Source organism: Geospiza fortis, unplaced genomic scaffold (assembly GCF_000277835.1).
Source record: "Geospiza fortis unplaced genomic scaffold, GeoFor_1.0 scaffold145, whole genome shotgun sequence".
Classification (NCBI taxonomy): Eukaryota; Metazoa; Chordata; class Aves; order Passeriformes; family Thraupidae; genus Geospiza; species Geospiza fortis.
The window spans coordinates 297,965-318,126 of NW_005054362.1; the positions used below are offsets into that span (position 1 = coordinate 297,965).

General features: G+C 45.1%; 1 protein-coding gene across 1 annotated transcript in view; it reads right to left on the minus strand.

Moving 5' to 3' along the window:
• The window catches only part of ADGRD1 (adhesion G protein-coupled receptor D1), a 111,929-nt gene that overhangs the window by 16,706 nt on the left and 75,061 nt on the right, over positions 1-20,162 (minus strand). The window contains exons 18-21 of the mRNA XM_005423990.3: positions 17,028-17,181; positions 15,246-15,312; positions 14,251-14,317; positions 10,501-10,592 (exon numbers count right to left, since the gene is read on the minus strand). Coding sequence (XP_005424047.1) covers positions 10,501-10,592; positions 14,251-14,317; positions 15,246-15,312; positions 17,028-17,181 — 380 coding nt within the window. The remainder of the gene's footprint in view (positions 1-10,500; positions 10,593-14,250; positions 14,318-15,245; positions 15,313-17,027; positions 17,182-20,162) is intronic.

A 20,162-nucleotide genomic window follows, 5' to 3' on the forward strand; every position in this document is an offset into this window, starting at 1 on the left:
CAGGAGAGCACTGCCTATGGCAGCTTATCCCAAAAACAGGAGAGGGCACTGCCTGCGGCACTGCATGTGGCACTGCCTGTAGCAGCTCATTCCCAAAAACCTGCCCACCTGTCTGTTCCAGGACAAAGAAATGCAGGTCTCAGAGGGTCAGATGCTGCCCGTGGCTGGGGCAGGCTGGATGTGACCCACTCTTCCTCCAGCATCTGCCCCTGGTTGGATCTTCCCCATCGTTCCATCCTCTTTCCAAGCTCCCAGGGCAGGATTTCTCATTTCCCATGGCAGCATCCTGCACCCTGTCCTGAGGCAAGCTCAGCGTGAGGCGTCAATCTGCACGGATCTGCAGCAGCCCAACCCCTGCCACTTTTAATTGGCTCCATCTCTGCAAGTCATCTTGAGACACTATTCTGAAAATTAGCCTTATTGCTCTATTTGCAGCCATCTCAATGTCCTTTGTAGCTGTTGTATCATGCGGGGAAGCTGCCAGGGCAGAGAAGTGAGATGGCAGACCCAGGGTGACACAGAGGGATTGCCAAGGGACAGCAGCTGTGGGAAGGGCCCCTGGTGCTCCCCTGTCCCTGCAGGGCAGGAGCTGTGCAGGGAGCTCTGCCATGGAACCCGATGGGAAAGGGCACACAGGGAAGGGAGAGGCTGCATCAGAAGCACAGAGCAGCTCAGAGAGAGAGGAAGCACCAGCAGGCAGAGCTTTCAACACCCCTGGGCCAGGAGAAAGCAAAGGAAGAGGCAGAGTGTGGCACTGCACATCTCTGCTGCCTTGCCACACCAGGAGGATAAAGTGCATGGGGCCTTTTCTTCCCTAAAAATGTCAAGCACAGGATTGCATGGAGCTAGCTTCATTTAATTAATTATAACTACAATGAAACACAGTTTATAGCTCTGTTTTTAAGACTTATAGAGCTATCTTCATTTAATTCATTATAACTATAATGAAACGCAGCTTACAGACCTGTTTCTAGGAGTTGTAAAGCTGCAGTCAGTGCTGAAAACCCACTATGATTGATTTTGTTTTCCCTGCTCTGGGATGTCAAACCAGGCACACCATATGCTAAAAATAAGAAGTAGCCCCTACCCTGTGCTCCGTGTTGGGGTTTGAGCTTTCAAGCAATGTGTGGTTCTTTGGAAAGACTGGAGGCAAGCATCCAAAATTATTGGTAATCTGGAAAACATGGCCTGTCTAAAATGGCCCAGGCTCCAATTCCTCCTTTCTCAAACTGTCCTTGAAGAAACACCAACTTTTTAAGAGGAAAATAAAGCTTCTGAACGAGTTACTCCCTGAAGAGACTCAAAACTCCATCACCAGAGGCTTTTACCAGTAAATGTGATTGTGTTCTACACACATTTCAAAATTGTCAGAGACAATTACACAGCCATTTGCCACTCCTTAGCTGACAAGTGGCAGCAAGCTGCACAGCTGGGAAGTTCTGTAGCCCAGGAACACCCAGAAAAAGCAGCCCTCTCTAGGAATCTGCAGTTTGGCAAATATTTCTGGCTTTTAACCCAAAGTCAGTGGGACCCATATTTCAATTAAGGATGACAAAGTAACATCCATGTCAAATCATGAGGAAGATTTGTGTGGAGCAGCATCCACCCCCTGAGGAGCTGGATTCTGAAAATGATCTCTTGACCCCAGCAGTCTCAGCGACCCTCAATTATGCAACGATGTCTTCTCCCGTTTCCATGGCAGCGGCAGCAGTGACAGCAAAGGCTCAAGGTCAGGCACACAAACTGAGAAGTCATTTCTGTGCTCCATGTGAGCTTTAGCTGCAGCAGTGGCAGATAAATCCTGCATCCCTGCCTGCTCTCCTGTCTCAAATGCACAGGGAAAGGGAACCAGGACTGCTGGAGCCCAGTGCAGCTCTGTGCCTCTTATTGTGTGCCTCAAGAGAGCACCTCAGAGTTTAACAGTATTTCTGATGCTAAGGGAGCCTCTTTTCTTTAATGTAATTCCCTGTATTTTCCATTTATTCTATTTTATTTTCAGATTGCTTTACTGGGAAAATACGTAAGCCACACGTAGCTAAGGGCTGTGTCAGACTGGGCAGTGATTTACAGGCTGCCCAGAGCTCTGCACGAGGCACATGCTTAAATAACATTTGTATTCTGCAATGCCACAACTGTAATATTTGTTCTTATTATTCTGCATAAAGCTGACACAGAGTTCCAGGATTATAAATTGGAGCCAAGGGTGCAAATGAAGCAGTTCAAGCAAACTCTTGAGGTTATTGCTGTTCACAGGGAATTGTCCCATTTGTGATGAATGAGCAGCCTTTAATTGTTGCTCTGGAGCCAGGCACCAAGCTGTGACTCACAGTCCTCCCACCAGCACTTTCATGGCTTCAAATCTGGTATTAAAAGATGGAAAACTAGGTCCAGCTAGGACGTTTAAAAACAAGTTAATGTGAAATTCAAAGCTATAGATTTTTAAAACCTGAAAGTTTCTGCTGCTGTAATTCTAGAAGTAAAGGAGACAAGCTGTCCTTCAGAGAACCTTGGCAGCAGGGAGAGGGTGCATCAGAAACACAGACACAGAGGAGTGACAGCACCGTGTGCTGCTCCCCCGTGTCTCAATCCCATTCTGTTAACAGCACCCTTGCCCTGACTCCTCTGCACCTGGCACCTGCTGTGCCACGAAGGACTCACCAGGAGCGATCCAACATGAGGCGTGGGGCCAGCAGAGAGTTCTGCTCTCATTACATGCTGTGCAAACCCTGGCTTGCCTTAAGGAGATGAGATGGAGAGGTGAACCCCCAGGTTCTGCAGAGGACGGATCACACCTGCAGCTACTGCCCTTGGAGTCAGGGAACTGATCCAGCCACAGGTCAGTAGTACAGCACAAGGCTCTGGACAAGATGATAAACAGCTGGAGGGGGCCTTGGCAGGGCTCCTTCACCTCCAGCACTGATTCTGTTCTGTTCACAGCGAGGTTTCATCACAGGGATTTAATAACCAGGTTTTAATAAACCTCATTCTCTCCTGACATCCACATGCGAAAGCAAACATGACTAAGCATCTCTAATAAAAATTGGTTTATCTGTACACTCAGAAAAACCAGCACCTGTCAAAGATGAAGTTTTCCTTGCATATTTTGTACTCATCTGTTTTGTTTTGCTGCCCTTCCTAACACAGAAACAGGCACCAGCATCAGAGCTGCTGCTCCTTTGGAGCCAGTATCAACAAATCCTGCCTAAGGAGCAGTGACAGACACAAAACTCTTCCCACAAAGGACAGCTCTGGCTCTGAAAGACACAGCCAAGGAAAAATCAAGCTGTGGAAGGCTCCCAATGTCACCCAGCTCAGGCAGGGCTGGCTGTTGCTCCTGGCAGCAGAATTAGCCCTGGTAGGAAGGGTCCCACTGCTTGTGAGAGCTGCTCAAAGGCAGCAGCTCTCCAGGTAACCAGACCCACTGCTTTGCTACTCCCCTCCCACTACAGGGAGCTTAAAGATTTTGGATTTTTTTCATCAGTTTAAGCCTGTTTCTATTTGTCCCTGCTTGTCTCCTTTTTGCAGAGCAGCCTCCCCTCTGCAGCTATGCTTTACATCCTTTTAATCTTTTAATACTCCTCCCAAAAAGTGCCTGAAATGCTTCTGAACAATGACAGCGTGGCCTGGAGCCTTTCTGCAGCTTGTGACTCTCAGCACCTGCAGTGAAGAAAGCACTCCCATTACTGTCATTATGATCTCTGAAAGATTAGCACTTCCTCATTAATACCCTCATTGGCAACATTCAAACCCGTGTTATTTTTAGTCTAAAACCCTGAGTCTAATAAGGAGACACCCAAACTGCATTTGTATTTGTCATATTCAATGAGCCAAAAATTTAATTAGGTTGAAGACATTATCATTGGCAGTAGCACTTCAGCTCACTAGTTGTTACTGCTTAATACTTTCATTTTAATTATTTCCTTTGTTGCCAGTCAACTCTCCTCCTTCCAACAGTGTCTAGGAGGTGCATCCCTCATGCTGTTTGAAGCCATGTTCAATGAGCACGATTCCTTACACACAGTGAGAAATTGGGAAGAAAAGGAGCTACTGAAAGCAGATTTGGCCTGTCACACTGCTCTAATGGATGGCACATGGAAAAAGCGCTTTCCTTTTTCATTAGAGCACACAAAAGCAGGTGCTCCCGTCTCTGAGGGCTGCCTGCAAACATCTGCCACCCAGAAAGGCATAGAAAGGATTTTCTGTTGCTGTGGATTTCGAATCCCTGTAGACTTTCAGAAGAGTTTACAGACTGCAACTTGCTCCTCACCTTCCTTGTGGAAGGAGATGAAAAATAAAAAAGCAGAAACGTTCTCTAATGGCATCCCAAAGAGGTGGGATGTAGTTATGGAGAACATTGTGGGATTGCTGCGGCAGGAGAGCTCTCGTGAGAGCTCCAAGCAGCGCCGTGATTGACAAGAACATTCTGTGGAAATGAACAGCTGGGAATGATCCTTACAACGAGGAGTCCTTGGACACCAAGTGGCATCAAACAGGAGAGGAATCACAAGAACAAGGGGCAGCAAACACACAGGAGCTCTCGGGATAACAGCTGATGATAAAGCAGCGAAGTTATCAGCACTGACGCCCAGATTTGTATCCCAGGCAGGAGGGGCTGGGGAGTGTTTATAAACAAAGGAAAACACCGAGGCAGAGCCCTGGGTTCATAAATGAAGGAAAACACCGCGGCAGAGCCGTGGCAGGGAATGGATCAGTGATTAAATAAATGCATGAGCAATCTGCACAGCAGCCCGTGCTGCAGGGGTGTAATCGATGGCTTTGCAAAGTGCTTTGGAATGGCCAATGACTGACTGTGAGAGCCCAGGTGTGTGCAGCACCTGAGCAGCTCAGGACAGCCCTCCTGCCCTGGGGGAAACGCTTCTGAACAGCTCAAACAACAAAGGAAGGACTAGGTCTGCATCAAAGCTACGGCTCTGTTTCAGTTTCCTGTGCAGGGGTTTGTGATCTATTGAAAATGCAGATGGAACTAGCACAGCAGCTGACATGACTTACTCCCTGTGCTGAGATTTTCCTGCAGCCCTCTTTTGCTCCCATTCACTACAGCTGCTGCCATTTTTTCCAATTTTCAGTCATTAATTTAACTAAAGAGAAAACATATTTTTCCAATGGATAACTGTTTTACTATTTCACTGAGTTTGAGGGATGAAGAAAATAATGAATTGAGAGAAAGAATAGGGTAAATAGCAAAGAAATATTTCTGATTTTGCTGTAATTGCTTTCTCCATGGATGATTACGATAGCTATCACTTTTGGTTCACTGAGTAAAGCGTACAGTTTATAAAAAAGACAGATTTTTCCAACTCATTGGACCATTTCAGAGTAAGCAGTGAGAATGTATTTAATAAGAGTTGGACTTGGCAGTTTATTCAAGAGAAGTTAATGGAAGTGTCTCTTCTGGACAGCAGCATGCAGAAGTGAGCTGGCTGGGAAATCACACGGGGCTGGCTAAATGTGCTCTGTGGGTTCTAAACCAAAACCACTCCTGCAACGGAGACAAGCTGGGCATTCCTTCCTCTGCTGCAGGTAGTGTCTGTCAGTGCCAAACAGATCTCTGGCAATTCTTTGTGTTATACTTTAGCCCTTGCAGCCGAGGGAGCTCAGGCAGTCCAGTTATTACCTGTGCTAAATGTGATCAGCAAGAGCTGTCCCATGGGGAAGGAAATGTGCCCTTGTCCAACACTGTCACACCGGGGATCCCTCTCACTGCAACACAAAAGTCACTTGCCATGCAGAAAGCAATGAGACTTTGAAAGGGGTGGGCAGTAAGCAAAAAAAAACCTTATTTCGGCCCTTATACGTCAATGAATGAGCTGAGTAAAGTCTTTAGATGCAGCAGAAATAAGTCAGAAAGAGAGTTCCAATGGTTCATAACTCAGAAATGTAATCATGCGCCTTTTCAAGCACATGAGCAATTCCATTAAACTAATCTGCTTTAATTGCATTAAGCTTAGAGAGGCTACTGCTTAAACTCGAACATATGATTAGTTATGTCCCTAAAAAAGAATGCATAATTCAAACAAATGCTGTAGGTATGCATTTAAATATTTCAAGGTATTAGATTCTATTAACTATAACAAATTAGCTTTTTGGCAGAAAATCTGTTCCCTGGATGCAAAACATTCTCATTAAGCCACAACTGAATTATTGCTCAAAATTATTTTGCTGAGAATCAATTGCTAATCCTCTGATAAAAGGTTCAAGAATAATCAATGACAACTAAAGGAAAAGTTCATATTCTATTCGTGTTCAATATGATTCAAAAACAACACAAAAACATGATCTTAAGTAAATTCAAGCAATAAAAGGAGATGATAATAATTCTTTGCTCAGCTCTTTCCAGTAAACTGGTCTTGCACAATTAAAGTTTCAGACACTAAAAAAGAAGCTATTTTCACACACATAGGAAAATTACTACAGTGACCAAACACTTACTATTCAGACTGTCACAGGAGCCTATCATGCTTTAATTAGTGTCTCTGATCATAAACTGTTTAATTGTATTCATTCTGCCTTAAATTACTGGGTATTTTGCAGTTTATGTATCATTAAAGCTTAGTCTTTTATGTTTCTTCTTAAATTCCTTTTAGGGGCACTATTTATATTTACTTTACACAAGCAAAGGAGCACAGCAGTGGCAGTGAGAGCAGAACAGGATGTCCAGCAGGATGCTCTCTGGTGTCCCCTCTGTGACAACCTGAAGGGACCAACAAGCCAGGAGCTGCACTTTGTTCTGGGGGAAATGGGAACGGGGAAGATGAATAATAAATGCATTTTAGGACACTAAAAGGAATTTTGTTCACAACTTTCTTTTCTGTTTTGGCTTTCAAACCTGAGGTGTGCCAGCTGCTGCCTTCCAAGCAGAGCACTGGCTCACCCCGGTGCACATTCTGCAGTCACGTTTGAGTCAGCATTTGAGAGGACCTGCTGCCATATGGAAAATCAGGAACAATTACTCTAAATAATTACATCAGTTTATTGCTGCTTGTTGCCAAGAGAAACAAGCCTTGTTGGTAATATCCACTTGCATTGCCAAGTAACTTAATTTTTCAGAAAGTAAACATGCTCCAGCAGCAGCACTTCTTCAGCAATAAACACCCTTTCTAACTGATCCCATCATGACTCAGAATGTCTCTCTGTTGTCAGGATTTCCTGAGGTGATCTCTGCTCAGGTGTGGCCTGAGCCACCACACCTGGATTGAGACATGCAGCGATGGTGTCTGAGCCCAGCCTGGGCTTCCCTCTGCCACTGGGGGGAATCAGAGCTCTTGGGGCAAATGAGAGGAGCATTTAACACAGGACACCAGCTGCAGCAGGAGCCAGCAGCAAGGACCAGAGCCCAGTGCCCGTGGTGTCAGCTTGACTGAGCTTAGGGGACACAGAGCCAGGGCAGTGGAGTTCAGTCCTTGTCAGTGTGATTAAAGCTTTCCTTTGGCAGCAGAGCCTGGCCAGAGGCGAGCCTGAGGAGGAGCCTGTTCTGTGACACCTGCAGGCTGGGATTTCTGGGCTGCAGCAGCTGCTGGGGTTTGGGTTTGAGCTTGGGAACATCCACAAGTGTGGGGCCACTCAGCCAGGTGCTCACAGACCTGAGCCACCAGCGAGAGAGGTGGCACCTCCTGGTGCTCCTGCCACAGCCCCTTGGTCAGCACTGCCAGCCCCTTCAGCTCATGGTCAGGGCAGGGCTGACTCTGCTGGGAAGGCGGCTGACCTGCTGTCCCTGCTGTCTGTCCTGCTGTCCCTGCTGTCTGTCCTGCTGTCTCTCCGGTCCCTGCTGTCCCTGCTGTCTGTCCTGCTGTCTCTCTGGTCCCTGCTGTCCCTGCTGGCACAGCAGCTCACTGTCTGCCCATGTACGTCTCACCCCAGCTGGAAAAGACAGCACTGAAGTCCCTGTTGTTTCTGCCCCAGGTTTGCTGGACTGAGCAGGCTCCCCTCCACAGTTCCTTGCCCTGCAGCTCCCATTTTCTGCCTCTGGCTGTCTGCAAGCACAAGCCCAGCTCTGAAGGAGCCACTTTTCTTCATGTCCCCCCTGGCTGCTGTGAGTGGATGCCAAAGCTTTCCTGCCTCACCAAATCCCACCGTGCCACCTTCATCAGCTCTGCCTTTGTGAGCAGGCTTGATAAACTGCTCCTGCCACAGCCCAGCCCTGCCCTCAGCGATATCCATGGGGTGCAGCACCCAGGGATGCCTGCCAGCCCCTTTATTTGGGGTACACAAAGCATTCTGCAGCCTTCAGGGATCCCTCCCTCTGCCAGCTCCACTTGTTGATCCAAAAACTCCCCTGCAGTCGTTCCTCACAGAAACTGCAAACCTTCCTGCTTTTCTGGTCTCCGTGACTGTCACTGGTTTGTTCTGCTGTGCACACCAACCCTCCTGGGCTAACAGCCTGTAGTCAGCTCCCAGGAGCTGCAGTGCTTGGAGCCACGGGGATTGCACGCCGTGAGGAACACTTCCCCTGCCCCTGTCAGATCAGAGCCCTGCTCTCCTTTGTTCTCTTATTTCTTGGAAAATACACACAAGGATTTCATACTAGCATATCAACTCTGTGCTAGAAAGGCTTTATAATTATCTTTTTTTCCAATAGGCCAGTTATTTTCCCCATGACATCCTCTGTACACAAAACTCTGCTTCATCATGCCTCACTGCTATGTTAAATCAGGGTATAAACACTTCCCAGGATCTGATTTGAACATGTATTTACACACTTCTCTTTTCAAACTTCCTTTCAGGACCCACTTCTTTAATGATATGTACAGAAGAACTGTTCTCTAAGTTCTATTTACCTTCTATTGTATTTTGTTGACTTAATTTATTTCTGTGAGGAAAGCTGTTCTGTAAGAGCATATTTCCACTTAATAACTTAATGGTTCAAGTTTTCAGATGTATCAACCCTCTGATAATATTTTTTCTCCACTTTTCTCCCTGTAACTTTTGTTAGGTCGAATCCTGAATCTGTAAAATGAAAAAGCTTTGGCACAAAGAGCACCTCTCAGCCAGGGTACCTGGAGGAGTCTCATTCTCAGTACAGAATTACCCCGTTCCAAATCTACAGCTGATAATACTTGGGCTAGGAACATATGCTCCTCATTAATGTTCCTCGACCAATCATTCATAAATCAATTTACTTATGCACACACAGAGTTTAAATAAAATAAAGTGTGTTAGTGTGCAGGGTGCAGTGTGTATTGAATCCATTCCTTGCAATACAGTAAAATATCCAAGTACATGGAGCAACCTCTGTAGCTCCTCTGGTACTTATGAGATGTGTCATTGTTTTCATATTTCTAACAGTGCAGAAAAATGGGCATTGACAACATACAGTTATTTGCTTCCTAAGTTTCTATATTTCCTTCGTATTTCTGAAGGTCACAGGAGCTCAGCCAAACCTGAAACAGTCATTTTAATTCCCAGGCTTCTCATTTCACTACAGTGTAATTATCTTATTGATTTTTGTGTAGACTTATTTACTGTTTTTCTTTTCCTGTTGGATAAGTGTATAATAAGTAAACTAACTTCAATTAGGTAACTGTCACCAACATTTAAAACTTAATGACAATTTCAAAATTACATAAGTAATCCAAGCGTAAAAATTATTTTTTGTGATACCATTTCAGAACAGTGGCACCAAATCCTTATCATACAATAACCTGTGCCTCAGAAACATTAAACACAAACCATCAGCCCATTTTTCTTCTATCTAAGTTCCATATTCTTTTGTTTATATACAGTGTCATTTCTCTATTGGGACTAAAGCTTCTTTAGGAGATACAAAATGGAATATTCAACATCTTAATTTAGCCCTGATATATTAACTTATCTTCTTAGCTACACACATGTAATCTCTCTATATATTTCAGAGATCAGAATTTGTCCTTGTACATTCAGAGGTATCTCTGTGTGTGCCTTACATTTCCCCTCCAGACTTGCTCGTGCTATTTCAAAGGTGGTTCACTCCCAGAGGCCACCACCCCAAGAGGCTCCAGGCACTATGATATAAAGATCTGCTTGAATTTAGGCACACATTTAAATCCCGTGTAAGTCTGTGTGCTTTGTAATGTCAGGAGAGTCTTAAAGATAAGCATATGCCTAAATATTATACTGAACTGGGGCTAGAAACAAGGTCTGTCCTCAGAAGGAGCAGAAGAGTTGCAATAACCCAGGACAGATTAAGGATGCTCTGTGAAATTCAGCTTTTGACCGTAGCAGGAAGAGGAAAGTCTCCATTAACAAAAGGGAAAACAATGGATCAGCAAATGCTGGAGCCTGCAAGAGGCAGGGAAACACTTCAGCTCCTGCGGAGCCACAGGTTTCACCCCGTGCAGCACGCAGCTTTACCAGAACACAGGTTAACTGGCTGCTTTCAAGGGGAGGACACCTTTAACAGTGTTTGCTCTCTGAAGAGGGATGGTGCCAGTGCTCTGGGGGCAGCCCTTGGTGTAACATTGCTCCTGGGAGATTGGTGTTGTAATTTCAATGAGAAGAACTTACTTGAAGGCATTAGCATCTCCGTGGACCTTGTAGTTGTCTGCACTGATCCTGGAGATGACTCTTGTGACAGCAATGAGAATGCCGATGTTGACCTGGAGGAGGAACAAGCCTTGGTCAGGAGTCGGAGGGGCAGGCTGCCCTGGGAGGGTGTGGTACAAACACAGCAGCAAACAGAACCCTCTGTGCTGGCTTTATTTGCCAAGAGAGGCTGCCAGGGCTGGGCTGGTGTCAGTGATTCCCGCCCCCACAGCTTTTCTCCTTCCTTCAGCAGCTCCCCTGCCTGGTCAGGAAAACCTGGCTGGGTGCATTGCCCACAGCCAAGGTGCTCAGGATCCTCACACACAAATCAATATCCTGACTGTAAATCAATGCCCTGCCTGTAAATCAGTACCCTGATTTTAAATCAACACCCTGATTGTAAATCAATATTCTGACTGTAAATCAATGCCCTGCCTGTAAATCAGTACCCTGATTTTAAATCAACACCCTGATTGTAAATCAATATTCTGACTGTAAATCAATGCCCTGCCTGTAAATCAGTACCCTGATTGTAAACCAATACCCTGTAAACCAATACTCTGACTGTAAATCAATACTCTGACTGTAAATTGATGCCCTGCCTGTAAATCAGTACCTGATTTTAAATCAATACCCTGATTGTAAATCAATACCCTGACTGTAAATCAATAAACACCCTGACTGTAAATCAATACCCTGATTGTAAATCAATAAATACCCTGATTGTAAATCAGTACCCTGATTGTAAATCAATACCCTGACTGTAGATCAATATCCTTGCCTGTAGATCAATACTTTGATTGGAAATCAATACCCTGCTGTAAATCAGTACCCTGACTGTAAATCAATACCCTGACTGTAAATCAGTACCCTGATTGTAAATCAGTAAATAACCTGATTGTAAATCAGTACCCTGATTGTAAATCAATACCCTGACTGTAAATCAGTACCTTGATTGTAAATCAATAAATACCCTGACTGTAGATCAGTCAATCTTGGTTACAAGACCATTTTAAAGGAGCAGTGAGAAAAATATGGTAAATCTGAACTGTGCTCTTCAAAGGCTCTGCTCTTTCTGATGTCAGGTCCAGCAGAAACATCAATAAAATGAAAAGAATTCCCAAGAGAAAAGCAGGAAATCTTGAAAAGACTAACACTGAAAATGTTCAACAAAGGAAAGTTTGTGCTGGAGTCACAGGTGAAGGAAGAAGGAAATCTTTATCTCTTAAAGGAAATGTGGCAAAGATTGTCTTGCTGTGCAAAGACCTTGGGTTTAAAGAAAAAGAAAAGGTAGACAATGTGAAGGTGAAAGACATATTTCCCCCCTCCTGTCCAAAGCTGCCCATCAGCTACAAAGCATCAAGAACAAGGGTAGAACAAAACTATCCTGAACTACAGAACAAAAAGAGAGAAGACTTCAAAAAAGCGCTGTTCCTCAGTTAAAACTCAATAATCATCCCCTACTTTGACATAAATATTCTGAGGACGAGAGGGTAAATTAGAGATGTTTAAATTTGAATATAATGATTTCCTTGGGTTTTTTCCAAATCTTCTGACCCCTTTTTTAATTTTAGGTTTCTGAAGGCAGATCATCACGTGCTGTAGAATCAGAGCATATCTGTAATAGTTCATTTTTGCCATGGCTCTTGAGTTTATCCAAAGGCCATCCTGTGGAACTGCCAGCTCCTCAAGTGTGCCTGTTGCTCAATCAGCTTTAAGAGATAAGAGGTGAAATTCAATGGTCTTGGGACCATTTTCCCTATTGGTACCAAATCATATTTTGTAAATAACCTCTGTTAATCCTTTGAGGTGGTAACGAGCACATTTGAGAAAGCCATTTCTGTGCTGTACTCAGAGCCTTGCAAACACTCAAACTGCAGCACCAGGAAAATACAGTTTACAGGGACAGAAAGAGAGAGGCCCTGCCCCTGCAGCCCAGGGTCTGCTCCTCACCTGCCTGCAGCACAGCCTCTGCTCCGGGCACAGAATTCCCTGAACTCTGCCCCATCCATGGAAACACCAAGGCAGCAGATGGCTGACAACAAACAAACCTTCTGCCAGAAGTTTTAATGTCTTCTGTCAAGAATTCAGGTGCTTTGTCAGGTTGGGTTTTTCCCCCTCGACTGAAGACACATCCCAGGGCCACTTGGGCTGAGCTCAGTTTGGTCTGCAAATTAACTGCAAGGGCTTTAAGAGGATGATGTAGAGGCTTGTGTGCTGTGTTTGGGGTGTGGGGGACCGTGACCTCAAAGCCTTAAGATGTAGGTAGAAGCCAAAAGACCTACATATAGAGGGAACTATTTCCTTCATCATACCCCTTGACTCAAACCCCAAGGGAAGAGCATATTTGGTGTGGGAATCTGTGTAGGGCTGGGAGGTTCTGTGAATTACTGCCTAGAAAATGTGTGTGAGTGTTCCTCCCCAGCCACAGTCCCTCCACATCCTTCTGCTTTAGGCTCCATGGTGTCTGGGCTGCCCGTGAGGCTGAGCAGGATTAATGTGGATGGACTGTGTCTGCCTGGTCTCTGGGGAGTGGGAGTTGAAAGGAGCAGTCCCTGTTTTCTTCACAGCATAATCCTCTTTCTTGGCAGAGACACTGTGGATCAAGCAAGTCAAAAACTGCTTTTTGAGAAGTATTTTCAGACTTAAATGCTAGTTTATGCAGCTGGTGGCTAATTTGTTGTTTAAAGAACACAGGCACACATGCACACACACCAGATAGTGTTTAGCCCTGTTATTTCCCTATAGGCATCAACACATTTTTCATCTGGAATTTTCAATGCCCAGAGAGGTAATTTGTCAGCTCTCTTGCAGCTATTTTGGGCAGAGCTGGGTTTAGACTATTTAACAAATTGCTCTACGTGGATCAACCTTGTGAGCTCACTCTTTCTCTTTCTGAAAGTATTTGCACCCCTACAAGAACATAATTTGAGCTGCACAAATGTTATACATCATAAGCCAGAGCCAGCCAGTTAAACCCTTACATTCTCTGCCAAGCAGCTGCACATGCAGACTGCAGGAGGCTGTGCTGGCTCAGGTGATGAGCATCTCACTGCCTGTGTGTTTTGGTGACCACCATCCTTGGGCAGCAGCCTGGGAAGCTTTGGTGCCACTGACAGCGTCTCACTTCCTCCTTTGGCGCTGAGCAATGGCAGGAAAGCAGTGCTAATGTGAGCAGGGGACATTTGAATATTAGATTATTTTAATTGCTCTCCAATCATCTATATCTACATACCTTGGAATGCATACTGAGGTGCTGACCTGGCACAAGGCTCTCTGCAAACACTCCTGACCCCTGGCGTGAGCACAGCTACAACTGCCTGCAATTTAATGTGTGAGCATCATTCACACCTGCTGTGGAGGTGTGAGCATCATCCTTCACCTGCTGTGGAGTGTTTGTGTGCCAGCCCTGCAGCTGTGACCCTGCACCCCTGGGAAGGAGCAGCTCATCAGCAAACTCACCTGGACAGCCCTGCCCTGCCCACCTGCCCTGCCTGAGCCCAAACTCACCTGGACAGCCCTGCCCTGCCCACCTGTCCTGCCTGAGCCCAAACTCACCTGGACAGCCCTGCCCAGCCAACCTGCCCAGCCTGAGCCCAAACTCACCTGGACAGCCCTGCCCTGCCCACCTGCCCAGTCTGAGCCCAGCAGACTCACCTGGGCAGCCTTACCTGAGCCCAGCAAACACACCTGACAGCCCTGCCCAGCCCTGCAAGCTGTGTCTGTACCTACCAGAATGACAAACATGGCTGGTGCCACAAAAGCCCAGATTGCTCCGTCCTCCAGGGAGAGCCAGCAGCTGCAGGGAGATCAGAGTTGTTCCAGAGGAAACACACAGTCATTTAATCAGTAATGTCATTAATTAAAAAAAAAAAAATTATAAAACAACTAAAAGAGAGTGCAAGAAGATGATGAATTTTGGAAGGAAGAGAATGACAGCCCGTCAGGACAAGGCTCCTTCTCCCCTGACACTGGGGACCCAAGGTGGGATCTCACTGGGGTTTGTCACACAGTCAGTGACACCTCCCTGCCCCAGCCCACCTCCACAGAGTGCAAAGCTGGGAAGAGAGGAAATGTTTTATTTGCAATTTGCTGTTCTGGTGTCCTTGGCCACAGGCTGTTTCAGGGCTGGAGCACTCTGAAATGTCTCATTGCAGTGAATTTGTCTCATTGCAGCCAGAGACAAATTGCAGCCCTCCCTGCCTCCCCTGGCTGGTGGTGGGGAAGGGGCTGGCAAACACAATCAGGCTCTTCTTACAGCCCTGAAGAGATGGACCACTTGTGAAGTTATTTTAGGATTAAATTCTATAGTGCGCTTTCAGATAATTTTGCTCTTCTTTTCCTACATTAGAAAGGAAATTAATTTTCAACGTTTTGGACATTATCCATTCCAGATTTCAGGTGTGTAACTGCAGTTCTCTTCGGCAGATTGAGTATCTTTAATCAATGATTACTCTCATCTTGGTGCAAGCTTTCCCCCCTGAGCAGGGAGCTCGCTGAGGAGTGATTCAGTGAAAAGCAGGAAAAGATCTCAGGAGCTCTCTGTGCATCATCTCTGTGAAAACCAGACATGAGGCTTCTGTGTTTAACAGCATCTCTACACAAGTCATCCTGTTGCAGCCTCTCTGCTCAGGGCAGCACCACAGCCCAGTTAGCACGTTTACAGATTTCCTCCCCACCAGGTTTTCATCCCCACGGCACCTGCAGGAGGGGATTTTCATACTCACTTGCCACTTTCTCCGTAGCTGTCCAGGGACGAGGAGGCAGAAATGACACAGATCACCAGCGGGCAGCCTGCAGCAGGGCAGGGAAAGGCAGATCCAGAGGCATTATTAGGAATAAAAGTACATCTTCCAGTGAGCCCTGCAGGTTCTGCTAAATTGTGTATGAACAGCTCAGAGCCATTTTCAAATTTAGTCTAACTTGACATCCTCCTGCAGCTGTTTAATCCAACATTAATTAACTGATGTCAGACAAAATGACTTTTTAATACAGTACTAGTTTAACTGTTAAACTGGATCAGGGCTGATTTCCCTGGGAACCACAGTCCTGTTTAAGCCTGGGTTTGGTTTATGGACTTTCTGCCTCTTGCTCTCCAAGCAGTGCTACATGTGAAGCAGCATCAGCCTTATTTTAACCACTTCTAACCACTGCCAGGTCCTGTTGTGCCACCTCATTCCAGGCCAGGAGCTGGAGAGGAGGCCAGAGATTTATTGCCAGCAGCTCTGAATGCAGTGAAACCCATCCCTTCAAATATTAAATGATTGCCCGCTAATTCCTGTATGATTTAATAAAATGTGAAGGTTTGAGCTTTGATCATCTTACAGAATTTAATAAACAGGTCCCAGACAGAGTATTAGACATGATAGCTTAAAATATCAATTTTCTTTTTAATTCTTTAGGTTTTCTGCATGATGGTTTTACAAAATTCTCTGACAGACAATTTCTGCTTAATTTTACCACTATCATCCTCACAAATCATGTAAAGTTTTCTAGTACTGGCAGAAGTATAATTTTTGGAAGAAGTATTTTCGTTCTTTAATAACTGCAGCTAGAAGCACATTTATGAATGTTTATATATTTATATGAAGCTATATATTTATAAATATGGGGTATCCTCAGTAGTTAAGAAGCATTGTATTTTGAAAGCTTCTGTGACTTCTTTACAAGGAAAAACCCCAAAGAATACAAAAAAAAAAAAAAAACCAGGCTGTAGAAATTCTGTGGCAGATAATTCAAACCAATTTTAGGACATCAATTCTAAAAGGCTAAGTATGTCATTTATTGAGAAAGATGAAGCATTAGACACAACAGAAAGTGTATTGCCCTCCAATGATGAAAATATCTACTTTGCTTGATGGGGATGAGTATATTCTCCCAATTTATATTGGGAAGTTCATTTTCTATGATTTTCTTCTGCTGTGTACATCAGATCTGGGCAACAAATAACAGGAAATTATGGAATTTATGTCATTTGACAGCTCAGAGCAAAATCTTCACTCTGTGGCAGTTTCTGCAGGAAAGGAAACTGGCTGAAGTGGGAAAACACACAGCACCACAAACTCTGTCACCTGCAAATGGAGGGACAAGAAAGCTTTGCTACAGCAAAGCACCAGCCCACGAAGCCTCCTGACACCTCTGTGCCTGTTTTTCATGCATGACTTTGCAGGATGCAGATGGAATAAGCCACTGGTGTGAGTTAGCACCAAAGAAAGAGCACAGCAGTGAGGTGGGACTTCCGTCCCTCGGTGCTGCCACTGATGTGGTAATCAAGGGTCTGATCTGGTCTGGCCTGCAGAGGTTGTGGCACTCCCTGCACTGGAGTTGCCTCAAGGACTGCACCTTTTGAAGCCTGATTGCAGTCAGAAGAATGATGCATTTTCTCATCCAGCAGACCTGCTCTCAGTAAGGCAAACTGTGATCACAAGATGACAATTTCAAATATGCTTCTGAATATAATCTTGTCCTATAGTGAGGAGACTTAAAGTAAGCAGCTACTAAATGCTTACCCCATCCAATTCCATAATAATACAAGTGCTTGCTTTCTTCTGACCCAAATACTTTGATCACCATGCTGTAAAGATGAAATCCTTCCACCAGCATCCATGCAAACGCACTCAGGAAGAAAAAATGAAGGAGAATGGCCAATATCTTGCAAGGCAGCTAAATTAGGAGTAAAAATGAATACATTAGTTCTTTGTGATACAGTCACATCAGTTTTCTTTCTTTTTTAACTTCTATAGATATTTACAGGCTAAATGCTAAATCACTGGAGTAAAACTGTCTTAGAAAGCAATAGACAATTTCATTTTTCTACTGCATTTTCAGATAGCTTCAGAGCAACAAATCCTCTTACCTTTAAAACAATAATAAAAAAACCCCTTTACAACATTGCCAAATGTGGTGTGGTTATTTATTTATAACAGTAGGAGCAACACTCCCAATAAAGTTACAAAATATTTAGGGAATCAAAACTGAGTGTCTGCATCTGGTTGCTGAGCCTGCAGTAAATACAGGAGTCAGAGAGGTGGGGTACAAGTGTTGTCCTGTACCCTGCTGCCTGCTTCTCCTTCAGGTGCTCCTCTCTGCCATCTTCCATTTTTCTCTAAGCCTCTGTCTGATCAGCCTTAAAAACAGGAGAATGGGATCCTTTCTTCTTCCAGCCTCAGGGGCTCCCCACTGGCCTTTCCTCACCCACTGTTTTCACCTTCCTCACTCTGCTTTTCCCTTTCCTCGCTCTCTGCTTTTCCCTTTCCCTTTCCTCCCTCTGCTGCATGAGCTGAGCTCTGCTGGGCTGGCATTTTATTCTTTATGCTGATGATTTGGGATTTTGTACTCCAGTGAAAATTGAAACGTTGGGACTTGGTAGTGCAATGAAAATGGAGGCTTTCCTGCCCAGTCTAGTGCAAGGACATTCTAATGCAAATCCAATGGGACTACCTGTGTTCAAAAGCAATAAATTTGGGGTTAATTTGTAAGTGAGGTCTGTATGTGGTTTAGTATTTCACAAAGTTCAGTGACATATTATTAAACCAGATTAGCTTATTGACAAAAGCTGTAAGAGCCTTTCCAGTTAATTTTATCATGAGGCTATAAAATCCACTTTAATGCCTTTTGATTTCTACCAGAAGATTACTCCACAAAAATCTAAATGCAACATAAAGCTGACGTCCAGGCTAGTTCTGTCAAATGGATATTTTCCAACTTTAGAGTAGCCAAACAATATGAATCACAAAGCAGCAGAAAAATGGCACACAGTGAAGTAGCAGGAGGCTGGTCTGTATAGAATTTTGTGTAATTTGTTGCAGATTTTACATAAAATCCATAGCAAAGTTGCTGCTCATTCTGGCTGGGTTTTTTGCCTTAATTATTGCTTAGCAGTTACTCTTATAAGGCAAAATTGCCTTCTGTAAAAGCACCGAGGAGCTGAGCCTTCACACACTAAACCCAAGATGTCTTTCTTGCTGCACCCTGTGAAACACCCACTTTTAGCAGAATACCTGTACAAAGGCAGACCTTGTTCCTGCTACTCTTAGGGTTGACAGTTGGAGGGTCTGTGGAAATAGAAAAAGCAGCCCAGCCAGCAGCAAGGTCTGTCCTGCTATTGCTGATGAGAAGGTAGAGCAGGCTTTCAGAAAGGCCAGACAGTATTTGTCATTTTTTTCCTGAGGACACTCTTAAAAGAGATAGGTAATTTTACAGCTATATCACAAACAAAAGCAGCTTGTTTCACCTCTCCTTTTGGATGTTTCCAGCAATTCCAGGCAGGAGTATTGAGTGAGAAAGAGACAAATACCCTGATCCAGAACTGCAGATAGTAGAGGCATTAGATTTTCCTGGTTGTGCTGGAAAAAACCCAGTGCTGGCTAACACCTTATATTTCAATTTTCATTTTCCTGTGTCTCAATAATATAAAGACGCAAAAAGACACCTTGATTTTGGGAAGAATTGCCTTCCTGGAATACGCCATGATCACTTAACTATTTTTGATAGGTGTCAATGGCCAGCTTTTTATAAATAAATGAATAAATTAGGTGTACTTGAAAAATTAAAGTCCTGTTTGTGAAGATAGAGCTTTATGGTCAAAAATCATTATTATTCTACAAAAGAAAAAAATCCACTGTTATTCTACAAAAGAAAAATTGCTGCAGAATGAATTGTAAATCATTAAATAACACATCTGAGAATAGCAGGGACTACTGTGTGCCATATCTGCAGTCAAAGCTGCAATATCCCCAGCGCCAGAGAGGGGAAAGGATGGGCAGGCCCAGGGCAAGGAGGCGATGCCAGCCTCGGGCAGGGGGACACAGAGGGTCCTGCAGGGCACCCGAGCAGCCCAGCCCCACGCAGCAGCCCTGGCAGAGGCAGAGGTTACAGACTGACACCCGCCAGGGCAAACGCTGCCTCCCTCGCTCTGCAGTTCAATTAAAGCTGCAATTAAAGGTATTTAGGCTGCTGTCAGAGCTAGTCACCAGTGGGTAACGACAGGAGACCAATAAAAGGATGAATCACAACCCCCCGGACTCCAAGAGGACAGAACATAAAAATAAAAGCCCAGCAGACAGTATTTGCATCAGGTCTGTCAACTTTCAGATCTTTACAGAGTTATCCCATACAATTACAGCTCTTATAGAGGAGGCAGGGCTAAAAAGTCCACGGATTCTGTGAAGCATTTCATTTCCCAAAGCCTGGGCTGTAAAACATCTCTCACTTCCTCGTGCTGCCATCCCAATTTCACCAAAGTAGGTTTGGGACAGGTTTAAGGGGAAATCTGCACCTACTAAACCGCAGCCTGAGCCTGTGTGACAGCTGCACAAGCTGGGCGAAGCAGGCAGGACCTGAGTGTGACCAAGGCAGGTCCTGAACGTGGGTGGCTCTGGGGCTGGTCCCTGGAGAACGGGGCTCTGGCTCCTCCACCCCACAGCAGGACACAGCTGGAGCTCCACCCCACAGCAGGACACACAGCTGGAGCTCCACCCCACAGCAGGACACAGCTGGAGCTCCACCCCACAGCAGGACACACACCTGGAGCTCCACACCACAGCAGGACACACAGCTGGAGCTCCACCCCACAGCAGGACACAGCTGGAGCTCCACCCCACAGCAGGACACACACCTGGAGCTCCACACCACAGCAGGACACA